The following is a 12,402-nucleotide window of genomic DNA, read 5'->3' on the forward strand; positions in this document are numbered from 1 at the left end:
ATCTTCCCTTCCCCAAAATGTCGCTGGCTCTCCTCCCTCGTGCCGCTTCTCTCCCCGCCCCCTCAATTTCTTTTTACCCTTAAACCTTGGGGTTGCAAACTGTTTCAGCGCTGTCTGATGTGAGATGATGACGAAGAAGAGTTGGATTTATATCCCCCCCCCTTTCTCCCCTGTAAGGAGACTCAAAGGGTCTTACAAACTCCTTTCCCTTCCCCCCTCACAACAAATACCCTGTGAGGTAAGGGACTGAGAGAGCTCTGAAGAACTGTGAATTCCCCAGATAAGCCTCCACAGCTCAGGCAGCAGAGCAGGAAATCAAACCCAGTTCCTCCTGATTAGAGGACAAGTGCTCTTAACCACTACACTGCTGCTCCCTGAGATTTATCGTTTGGATTTATGAAATCATTTGAGGTTTATCGTTTGGATTTTATGATTTTAAATAGGCCATTTTATCCCAGATTCAGTCCCTCCCATTTTCCCAGCAAAAGTGTGAAAAGGATTGTTTAGGAGCCTAGGTATCTCAAGTACAGGGAAGGGAAAAAGTTATACCACCTGTGAATCCTCCCTCCTGCCAAGATGTCTTTCAGGGTCTTGGCTAGTTATTTACATTTGTTATCAAGCAATAAGGCATCAAAGGAGAAACAGAAGAATGCAAGAAACAGACTCCTTGTACATATCAATCATGGGGTATACCATTCAAGATAGACATAGAGCAGGCTATATGGTTACATCAGAAAAGTGGAGATAAATATTGGTGCCCCCCCCCCCCCCCGCATAGTTTTTCTTTTTGGTCAGAAAATGTTCTATCGTGTGCTTGCGCAGGAATTATGGCTAGGTGGGTGATGTACCAGCTGTTTATGCTGTCAGGAGAAAAGCTCAGAATATACCCTGTACTTCCAGTGTTTCTCCAAAGAAGGAGCCATCGTATTTCCTTTAAATTTGCTTTCTGAATAATCAGGTGTCAACCTAGCAAGACTGGAAAATCCCCATCTGCCCACCCCCAAATTGGAGTCTTATGAAAATCTTTCCAGTTTCCTTCTAGCTTCTTCAGGTGAGGTCCTCTGAGATGAAATACCCAGCATTACCCAGAAAACAACACAAGCCTGTTGGTTGGGTTTTTTTTCTTTTCCATTTTATTGGCCTTGCAAATAAATCTAAATATATTAAAAAACAATAAAAAGACATCACAATAAGTCATTTGGAATGGAGCATCATGCACAAACCACACCAATTATTAAACAATACCACTTGAAACACGACCATTCAGTTTGTATTCTATTATGCATCTGTGTGGGTATATACATACACACAAACACTCACACGCTCCCTATATTTGAACATGCAGAACATTTTCTAATAGCACCAGATTTCAGAAACATTCAAAGGTGGCAGGACCAAATTTGCTAGCAGCCGCTAGCCTCCTGTGCAAGCCCCACAGAAATGAATGGGAACGGTTCAGAAACACAGTCTGGTCTTTTTCAGTCAAAATTGACTGCGAAGATTCTGCTAATTCACTGTATTGTTGGATGTCAAACTACTGTGGGAAAGGATTCCATATTTAACCTTGGGATGAATGTTCGGCTTTTGTATACCCCCAGAGACTCTCAAAGCATTGCCAGTCTGCATCTTGGGAGACCTCAGACCTTAGTTCTGATTGGATCACCCTCATTTTTTCTAATCTTCCCAGTTCTTGGCAGCTGGCACTTCTACTAGTACCCAATTAGATAGGATGGGATTCATGTCCATTTATATCGATGTCTACCTCCAAAGTGAAAGAGGTTTACTGGAAGTGAGCCAGAGATCAAAACACAAATGTTGACAGCAGCAAGGCTGGAGAGGAAAACGGAGGCCTATGGAGAAGTATTTAGCTCCCCTTTTCTATCCAGGGTTCAGAGCAGTGAGACATACATTTATTTTTATTTATTTGTATAAATACGTACTTGATCCCTCCTAAGACTCTGAAATTAGCACAACTGTTTCCCAATATCCTGCAGAGTTACTTGAGCCTCAAAAGGCCGAGATCCAAGAACCTACACAATAAGTGATCTTCTCTCAAGGATGTTTTGGGCTGGCCTCCCCTGTGCCACGGGATGCACAGTTTGTGGAACTGAGGTAATTTTCAGAACCACTGTGTGATATGTTGGGGAGAGGGAGATTGAAGAAAAAATTCAAAAACCACAGAGTAGACATTCTGATCACATTCAATTTTTTAAAAAACAGTACAAACTAGCACATGCTCCTGGTATACTTCACATTTGGATTACTCTAAAGTTTTGCTAAAAAAAAATTAAGTGAGGAAAAACTTTGCCAACAAAATTTCAAAATGGCTGAACCAATCTCCAATATCCAAATGCCTCAACCTATCTTAAAGGCCCTGCCGTCCCTTAAGGATCAGTCATTGTTGACTACATTCAAAATATCCAGCTAACAGCCCAGTTGGGCAGGGGCAGAACCACCACTCTGCCCCCTCCAAAGGGATTCCCCCTGCAGCGTAGGAAGCCCCAAGAGCAAACAAACTAAAAGGCCCACCAGAATCCCTTGTAGGGGAAATGGGACATACATCATGGGAAACGTGGCATATGTCCAAGGCTGGCTCTTCCAGTGCAAGGGGGCTGAATGGGCAGTGGAAACTGACTAAGATCGGCTCCACCCTCAGGAACACCCCCACCATGCTGATGCAACTTGGGAGTGCAACATGGAGCTGGGTGCCACAGAGGCTGGGAGCTGGAAGATTTGCCCCTTCACTGGGGTAAGTGCCTCGAGACGGGCAAATCTGCCAACATAGACCTGGACTGTCTCCAGAGGGAGATTCGTGTTCCCCCCGCCCCTGGATTGGTCTGTAAATCTTCCTAATCACGCAACACATGTTTTCTACTCTAGGGCTCCACTCAGACATCTATGGATATTTGACAATCAGTGTGCTACAGCAAACATCTGCAACTGGATTTTCCTGTCTGTATAAGCCAATCCAGACACGAATGACTGCAATGGTGTACACACAACAAAAAAATATTATATACATAGCTGTAACTTGGATACAAATGTAAAACAACCCCCTCTTTTTTGGTGTACTTGGAAAAAAATTATCCTTGCATTTGAATTAATACTGTAGCTCTTGCAGAGAATCGATTTGGTGTTGGGAAATGGCAGGATTGAAACGGCAATTGTGACACATGGCTGAGTAACTGTGGTTGCAGTCCTAAATTCACTTTCCTGGAAGTAAGCCCCGCTAAATTAAATTCTAAGAAGACCCATTTTAATGCATTTTTTAATTTTAAGGCATGTAATGTATTTTATTTTAATGTATTCTACTTTATTAATGTCTTTTATGGTACTGCATGTATTTTAATCTGTATTTTATTGATGTATTTTGTTTTAATCTTGAATGTAAGTTGCTCTAAGCCAGGGGTAGGGAACCTGCGGCTCTCCAGATGTTCAGGAACTACAATTCCCATCAGCCCCTACCAGCATGGCCAATTGGCCATGCTGACAGAGGCTGATGGGAATTGTAGTTCCTGAACATCTGGAGAGCCGCAGGTTCCCTACCCCTGCTCTAAGCCCTATGGGGCAGAGCAGAATATAAGTTTGATAATAAATAAATAAATAACCTCAGTTTAGGCTTACTCCAAATGTGCAGTTTAGCTTTGAGATTGAACAAAGTAAAGGGAATTAAGACACTGACGGCAACATGGAAGTTCTATAGCTGATCAACACCTTATTGTTCAGTCCTCCTTCTGAGTATTTTACTTCCCGCTGAATGTACTACAGAAGCCATTCCTCCCATTAAAAAAATAAATAAAACAAGGAACTACAAAAAACATCACTTGTCCCTACATGTATCAGTGCACGGATATAGATATTTAGGCCTTCAGATGAAAGGGGAACATCAGTATGGTCAGTTCTTATCCTTGAAGTGGATGTTCTAACACCAGTAGATCCACTTAAAAGTTTGTTGATTAGAACAAACAACAGGACATAATTTGTGTCATTCCAGCCCTGGTTGGAGATCACAGGGTTTGAAGAAACAGTATGCCTGGACTCTCTACAAGGAAGTCAGACCATAAAAGAAGTAAATAGATAAATAAAAGGTGAGGATTCTTGGTGAAGAAGCCTCTTGCGACTTTTTTCACATTCAATTTCGGCTTGAAGTTAAATGGGTATTTTAATGAAGGGGAAGGGGAGTTGTGAAGTATTACATTCTTCACACTGAGAGAGTTTGAGGCCCAGCTCCCAAAGGACACTGACTGAGAACTCTAAAGTTTACAATCTCTCAAGACAAACAGTTTGAAGAGAAAGAGAGGCGAAGAGGAGATCTCTTGGACACAACCCCAGAGCTGGATCCCTCATACAGGCTTCCTCTTCAACAGCTACAGTTCACGTCAAGTGTTTCAGACCTGGGGAAACTTCCAGAGCTAAGAGGCCCAGTCATCTATATATTTTGTACAGCTGCCCTGGAACCCTGCATCCCTGAGCACAACATGAACCAGATGCCTGATACAGCTGGAAACTGGGTTGCCCGAGTGGAGCGGGTCTGTCGGACAGCCTTGTATATGCACCAAGAATTCTGATGTATTGTCGAAGGCTTTCACAGCCGGATTCAACTGGTGGTGGTGGGTTTTCCAAGCTATGTGGCCATGGTCTGTTAGATCTTGTTCCTAACATTTCACCTGCATCTGTGGCTGGCATCTTCAGAGGTGTGTCACAGAGAGAAGTCTGTTACACACTGTGTCCAGTGATTTCTGATGATTGCGCAATTCTGATGAATTCTGATGTTTACGCAAACATTACCTGAGCCTTCCCATGTCTGAAAAACCAACTGTGAGAAGTAGCCTATGAAAAGGGTACCATTCTTCTCCCTTGCGAGGATTTCTGAAGATGCTTTCAGCCAATCTAGTTTGTGGGTGTCACTTTGTCCACCTTCTCATTTCCAGACTCCTCCTCCTCTGCAGTCTTTGGATCCGCTGGGAACTTGGTATCCTCCAAGCCATCCCCCTTCTTCTCCTTCTTGATAGTCACCCTGCTGGTCGAGAAGCCTTTGAAATTGGACAAGGGACTCGAAGAGAAAGGATAGCTGAGGGCGAATGTGGTGTTGCTGCTGCTGCTGACTGTGCTGAGCCGGGTCTCTTCTCCTTCCAGCAGTTTTCTACAGAGAAAATAAACAAAAGCCTCATCCAAGGTGGCTCCAAAGACCCCAGCAGGCTTCCCAGTGGCCACTGTTGGCATCTCAGGAAACAAGCCAAGGTCATCTTTTGCTGATTGAAAAATAATCACAGTTGATTCACAAGTCTGGAAATCTGTCATGGCAAAAGCCATTTGCAGAAGACAGATAGCGTTTGGGAAAGACGGGTATGACCATTCCTTGGCTATTGCTGCTACCATTTGGGCTTGATGAGATAAAAGCAGTTGGCTGGAAGGAAACAAGGATATTTCCTTAAAGCACTAATATAGCCTGCAAATGCCTCTTGCCATCAGTGTGTAGCTGTTTGGCTGAAACCACGTTCCTCCCTCGTGTGATTGTACATCAATTTCCATTGTCAAGAATGTGCCTAAGTGCTGCCTCCATTATAGGCAGTGAAGTTTTTTCCTGGACTGTATTGCCCTGGGGCACCAGGTGTGGGGGAATCTCCTTTCTGTGGTCCCCTGCCCATACAAAAGGTCAGCACTGAGCTGATTTCTACCCAGTCTGTTCACCAAGGAGAGTACAGGGCCTAGGGTCCTCTGTCCCTCACAACAGGTGGGACTAACAGAGTGACTGGTCCAAGAATCCCAAGTGTACTTTGTGGCGGGACCTGGATTTCCCTGGTACCAGACCCGCACTCTACCCACTGCCCCATGCTAGCTCTTCCATGCCAACATCTTCCCTGCATGTCATGAAAAAGAGTTCAGCCGAGCTCTTCTTGTTGTGCATCTTCCCAGTGGGATGTGTGCACACCAAGCAGCAAAGATGAAGGCATGCCATCTTAGACCATCTGCTTCTGGCATCACAATATCCTGGGTTGGTCTTCCCAGTGCTCAACTCTTAACAATGCAAAGCAGTTCGTTACTTATATGTGACAAGGCTGTTTGTCCACCCCAGCTCTCCCACCATGGACCATGATCAAGAGGAGGCAGCTTCCTAGCAGATCTCACCTATATGCTGCTATTTCAATATCCAGGGCCATCTTCACATTCAGTAGATCCTGGTACTCCCGGAGGTGGCGTGCCATCTCTCCCTTGGTTGTCCTCAAGGCGTTTTCCAGCTGGTTTACAGTCTCCTGAAAACACACAATTGAATGGGAGCTCTTCTGATGCTGTCTTTTTAAACGAAATACTGCCTTGGAGAGGGAGGCTGCCCATTTGATCAGGACAGCAGACAGTAAAGAAGGCCCCTTACATTTCTTAACTGTACTGTCTTGCTTGAAGCAGGATGTACCACTTCAACTATTTGTGGGTTCTACCTCAAAAAGCAACACTGGGGAAAGGATGCTTAACCCTGTTTCCCAACAAACCCTTCTCTCTATGGCCATTTAAAATAAATCAATCTTTATTTGTTACCATTACAAATCAGCCAAGATTGATCATCATCCTTTCCAAGCTGCATTTCAATGAGATACCTACATAGCCCAATCCCCACGCTTTGAAGAAGAAAAAGAAGAGTTTGGATTTATATATCCCACTGGTCTCTTCTATAAGGAGATTCAAGGTGGCTTACAAGCTCCTTTCCCTTCCTTTCCCCACAACAGATACCTTGTGAGGTAGGTGGGCTGAGAAAGTTCTGTGACTAGCCCAAGGTCACCCAGCAGGAATGTAGGAGTAGGGAAACACATCTGGCTCACCAGATAAGCCTCTGCCACTCAGGTGGAGGAGATGGGAATCTAACCTGGTTCTTCAGATTAGAATCCATCTGTTCTTATCCACTACACCATGCTGGCTCCAAAAGTCTGCTGAAAAGTCTAAAGTTCTGAGCAGTACATTCAGGAGGAATGCATGCCTCACAACAATTTTTTTAAAAAACCCACAAGTGCTGCTTCTAAAAGGATGGCCATGGCCATGGGATGGACCTGTAGGCACCATCAGTTTAGTCTGGCGTAGTGGTTAAGAACAGGTGCATTCTAAACTGGAGGAACCGGGTTTGATTCCCTGCTCTGCCACTTGAGCTGTGGAGGCTTAAATGGGGAATTCAGATTAGCCTGTGCACTCCCACAGATGCCAGCTGGGTGACCTTGGGCTAGTCACAGTTCTTCTGAGCTCTCTCAGCCCCACCTACCTCACAGGGTGTTTGTTGTGAGGGAGGAAGGGAAAGGAGATTGTAAGCCCCTTTGAGTCTCCTTACAGGAGAGAAAGGGGGGATATAAATCTAAACTACTCCTCCTCCTCCTCCTCCTTCTTTTCTACCATTTCTTCTGTGCGTACTACTGTCCTGTATAATTCATCCTGGTTTTGATAACCCTGCTGAGGAGTCAACACCCTGGCTTCTGAATTTCCAACAGACTCCACCCACACACTTCCAACCATGAGAACTAGCCTCTTGCCTTTTCCTTTCAATGAAAGGCACAGCCAGCAAGAAGCTCCCACCTGCATGTTGTGGATATCTTGGCTGTTCCTCTCCTCCGCCTCCTGCAGCTGCCTCTCCAAGGACTCATTGGCACTGCGCAGGGCCTCCATCTCAATGTTCCGGGCTTGCAGCTGGCGGCGGTACTCCGAGAGCTCCTCCTTGGCCTGGCGGATGCTGTTGTTGCTGCGGGCAGCTTCCTCGGTGAAATTGGCAAACTTGGATTTGTACCACTCCTCGGCGGACTGCTGGTTCCGGGCAGAGAGCACTTCATATTGAGTACGGATCTCCTTCAAGGCCGCCGTGAGGTCTGGCTTGCTCACATCTACCTCCACAGAGACCTAGAGAGGAGCACCATGAAGAGGATCACATGTTATGAAAGGCATTCATTTGCTCTGACATTTTGTCTGTGACACTCTCAGCATCTGCTGTTGTTGGGAATGTGGTCAACTGATTGAACATAAAGGGGTTTGAAACAGACAACGGGGGGGGGGGGGAAACTTCTTTATGTATGATAGGTAAATCAGCTGATGGAACTAACTGCCACAAATGGGTGGGTGATACTTCTCTGATTCTGCTGCTCCATGTGCACAGAATACTCCACACAGAGCAGAAAAAAGGGTAAAAAACGCCCCCAGGCTGTTTTTGCATGGGAAAATGACAGGGGGGGGAGGGGTCAGGAACCCTTCTTTCCCCAGTGGTGGAATTCCTAGCCTATTTGGGATCTCCTGTCCTTAAAAGAAGCCATTCTGTGCAGCTGTTGTGAGGCTGCAGGAAATCAAAGCTGGGTCCAGGAAATCAGGACCCATCTCTCTCTCTCTTAAAGAAAAGTAACATGTAGCTCCGCCCTAAGAATCAAAGTAGATATAATAGGAACAGCCAGATTGGTTTATTCACAGCTCCCTTCATTCATGTCTAAAAAAAAAAAGAATAGGAGGATGTCTGATTTTTCTATCACTCCCTACTTTACACCTTGCTATGGTTGACTGGCTGAAGCCTTCCTTGCTCTGCCAACTTAAGGGCAGCCTGGGAGAAAAATCCCACTGGGCATGGCAGGTGAGAGCTCAGCCCTCCAGAATTGCAAGGAGACCTGGTAGCAAAACCTCAGCTCCTGTTTCCACCCAACGACAAGTTATATTTTGACCTTGCTAGCAGCCCCGCTGCCCCCGCCTCTCTTTGGCTATAAGAGATGGAGATCTTTCAAAGCTCAGTGACATCCAAAAAGTCTGCTGCTTCCGAATGGGGTTTGCTCCCCCTCACACACACACAAGGCAGCACCCAAGTACTATTAGCCCTTTAAAGGAAAAGATAGTTGCCACCACAAGTGTACCAGTTCCTCTCACGAGGAGATGCCACAAGCAGAAAAGCTGCAAAGCAGAGAGAGAGCTGACAGCAGCAGAACAAAAGGAGCCACAAAGCCACATGGCTGGCGCATCACACACAGCTACCAAGGCACTGGGCAGCTGCTCTGGACAAAGAAGGGGGGGGAAACGAGTTTCTTCCAGGCATCACCCGCTGCCTCTTTCCAACAGCACAAAGCCAACAAAACTCCCAGAAGACTTTGCCTGCATTTCCACACACATCAATAGAGACCTTGACTGTCCCTCTCCAAGGCCACTGATGCGCTGCTCGATAAAAGCAGCATTAATTCACAACAAAGGCCGCTGGAAACAACTCAAGGCTGACTCCAGAGGGCATTAAAAATGTGATTCCTCATCTCTTGGCTGTCTAATCAAATGCAAAGTGCGTTAATTGATCAGGAGTTGATCAGGAGACCTTTTTGTTCTTGTCACTTATTTGACATCTGTCACTTTCTGTCCTTTATAGATGCATCCAGTGTCATGGGCAGCTGATAAGAGACCAGAAGTGCCTTCTTGACATCCCCAAGAGGACATTCCATCAATCAGCCAACAATCCACTGAATTGACTCTGGGTACCTCCTCTGGAGGTGCAGGCTCCATCTCTCTCCCTCTCACAACAAGGCAGGCCCCTCCAATTCCAGCACCCCAGATGGTGACCTGGTTTATCCGTATTGCTAGACTGACCCTGAAACTATTTTACACATAAAGAACCTCATTTTGTGCCACAATACAACCTTATTTAATGAATTAAGATTTCTGATAAGGAAAAAGCAGGAATGTGAAACACAGGTTTTGTTCAGCTCCAAACAAAGGGTGCCAATCGAATTAAAAATAAAAAAGGGTGCCAATGGAATTAAAAATAATGTACTGTTACCATAAATCCTGAGTTCTCAAAGGAAAGTTCTCCAAAGGCATGTTCAGATGGTTCCAGTGTGGGAGATTCAGTGTGCCAATTATGCACATTCAATCTCTGTGGCATAGAGGAGGGGCCTGATAGCCCCTCAAAAGCCTGAACAGTGGCATCCTAAACAGTACAGTTCTCAGTCCAATGAAGCCTATGGGCTTGGAATGGTGTAACTCTGCTTAGGATATCACTGTGCGCCACACAAACGGCCACCAATGTACGGTCCGAGAACTGGGTGCTATGGATTATCAGGGCATACTTTCAAATTGCACAAGGTAGCACACAGCCACTATTAGCCCTTTAAAGGAAAAGATGGTTTCCACCGGCATTCCCTCAAAGAATATTCTTGCATTCAAACAACTATTACTTGGATTGTTCATCCAGCCCTTCCCAGTCCCCCTCTTAAGAATATCCTGAAGGAGAAAAGGATGCTGTCTATGGAGCACTTTGAGTCATGCACTGCATCTGCCATCAGAGAATCGAGGAAGCGGGGGGGGGGGGGGGGGCATGGGGCAAATCCTATAAGGCAGCAGAAGCTACACAACTGCTAAACAATCCCTCTTGCACATCCTTTGGAAATCGCCCTGCAGGATGGGGCTGCGTTTCTTACTCAGAAGTACAACAAAATAGGTGTCCTGGTTCCAAGCACATAAAACGGCGCCAGGATGGCTCCGCACCCGTAAGGAGGCCAGCTTCGTGTTCCGAGCTGGCGAGGGTATTAATGCGATGCTACGTACTGACCACACTCCAAACTAATTCATTGCAACACAGCTGGAGAGGCGCTGTTCTGAACAGGATCGCACTCTCACGCCGTCTATCCCCAGCCTCTAATTCCAGGAGGTACAAGGGTCCCTTTCCGCCAGTCCCACGAATCGGTCCGACCCAGGCCGTCGAGGCTGGTGGCGGCCGGCCCATCTGTCACACTTGCGACGGCGACTTCCCCAAACCTCTCTGTATCCGTCCCCAGGCATTTCCCAGGATCCGGATCGGGGTTCCCCCTCCCCTCCCTGCCCACCTGCGCCTCCTGGATCTCGGCCTGCAGCTCGGCCACCTCCTCGTCGTGCACGTGGCGGAGGAAGGCGATCTCGTCGAGGAGCGCCTCGACTTTCTTCTCCAGGTCGAGGCGGGCGAGGGCGACGCGGTCGGCCTCCTTGCGGGCTTCGCGCAGGGCCACCTCGGCCTCCTCCCGGCGCTGCGCCTCGTGGGCCGCCTGGTCGCGGAGGCGCTGGAGGGCGCGGGCGAGCTGCTGGCTGTCCAGGGCCGCCTGGTCGGCGTCGTGGCGCAGCTCCTCCACCTTGGCGCGCAGTTCACGGATCTCCTGCTCGTAGAGCTGCTGTAGGCGCGACGGCTCGGCCAGGCGCTGACGCAGCGCCGCCACCTCGGCCTCCAGCAGGCGGTTGTGCTGCTCCAGGTGGTGCACCTTCTCGATGTAGGTGACGAAGCGGTCGTTGAGGCCCTGCAGCTGCTCCTTCTCGTTGGTGCGCACGATCTTCAGCTCGTTGCTCAGCGCGCTCGACGGCGCCGCCACCCCCGACAGCAGCACCTCCAGGTGGTCCAGGGAGCTGCTCGGCGCCGGCAGCCTCCGGTACGACCACGAGTACGACGAGCGCGGGCCGCCTCGGGGAGCTGTCCCCAGCAGCGACGACGGCGCCCCCGCCCGTGCGCCCCCGGACAGGAGGCTGCTGCGGCCGCCCGAGGACTCCCCCATGGCCCTCTTGCCGTAGGGCGAGGCCGGCAGGCGCAGGTCGCGGCTGTAGCTCATGTTGCGCGGGGAGGGCGTCGAGTGCCGCAGAGGAACCGATCCTGGACCGCCGGCCGGGGGGTGGGGGTGTCTCTGTCGCTCTTTATAAAAAAGCGAGCGCCAATCGAGGCGCAGCTGCAACCCCCAAATTACGGCCGCGCAACCAATTGCAATCCCGAGTGGGGGCGGGGGGCGAGGGAAGGCGCTGGTCTGCCCCCCCCCCCCCGTTTCCAAGAATAGCTTGATCAGCAAATATTGGCCCTGCCAGCTGCAACATGAGTCTTGTTATAGGAAACTGGGGGGCTGCATGTGTGTGCGTGCGTATGGGGGTGATGTTTAATATTGTGTGGAGAGGCAGGAGACAGGTAAGGATGGGCCCTCCACCTACAACAATGATTGACATCACCTAGGAATTTCAAGGGAGGGGGCATTTGAATTTGTGTCACAGGGAAGCTTCTTTTTTTGGGGGGGGGGATAGCTTCTTTTCAAAGGAGGACTTTAAAAAAGCAGGGGCAGTTTGTGCCCCAAAGGTGTATTCTTCCAGACTTGTCCCATTTTGATGCACCCTGGATTCTCACAGGCCTATCCATGGGAAAACTTAAGAGACAAATAAAGGAGGCATTCAGATCATTATAAGGCAACATCTATGAATTGTAAAACCTCTTCTGTAGCTGTGATACAATCACAGAATTAAAATGTTCGTATTTCGGGTGAGAGGGGTCTCAAAATGTCTGTGAACCAGATTTCCCCATTCCTCCTGGAAATGTGTTACCCCTTCAACCAAAGCTGGCCATGGCACTGTTGTGGGGTGGGGTCTGCCAGAATCATGGAAGAATGCCTTAGACCATGGGCTGAGTGCTTTTCC

At 48.1% G+C, this 12,402-nt stretch overlaps 1 protein-coding gene across 1 annotated transcript; it reads right to left on the reverse strand.

Moving 5' to 3' along the window:
* Nucleotides 1-3,558: 3,558 nt before the first annotated feature.
* LOC125441885 (low molecular weight neuronal intermediate filament-like) lies at nucleotides 3,559-11,775 on the reverse strand. The gene is made up of 4 exons (XM_048512863.1): nucleotides 10,812-11,775; nucleotides 7,555-7,872; nucleotides 6,130-6,254; nucleotides 3,559-5,143 (listed from the first exon to the last, which is right to left on the reverse strand). The coding sequence occupies exons 1-4, from the start codon at nucleotides 11,556-11,558 to the stop codon at nucleotides 4,891-4,893; spliced, it is 1,443 nt and encodes a 480-aa protein (XP_048368820.1). The 5' UTR covers nucleotides 11,559-11,775; the 3' UTR covers nucleotides 3,559-4,890.
* Nucleotides 11,776-12,402: the final 627 nt, after the last annotated feature.

Source organism: Sphaerodactylus townsendi, linkage group LG12 (assembly GCF_021028975.2).
Source record: "Sphaerodactylus townsendi isolate TG3544 linkage group LG12, MPM_Stown_v2.3, whole genome shotgun sequence".
Lineage (NCBI taxonomy): Eukaryota > Metazoa > Chordata > Lepidosauria > Squamata > Sphaerodactylidae > Sphaerodactylus > Sphaerodactylus townsendi.

What these genes read in the sequence shown, in the direction of transcription:
- LOC125441885 (XM_048512863.1), bottom strand. Translation starts at nt 11,558, where the DNA reads ATGAGCTACAGCCGCGACCTGCGCCTGCCGGCCTCGCCCTACGGCAAG. An exon ending in CCGAGATCCAGGAGGCGCAG is followed by an intron (nt 7,873 to 10,811) that starts GTGGGCAGGGAG and finishes GCTCCTCTCTAG; the next exon opens with GTCTCTGTGGAGGTAGATGT. An exon ending in ATTGAAATAGCAGCATATAG is followed by an intron (nt 5,144 to 6,129) that starts GTGAGATCTGCT and finishes TTTTCTCTGTAG; the next exon opens with AAAACTGCTGGAAGGAGAAG.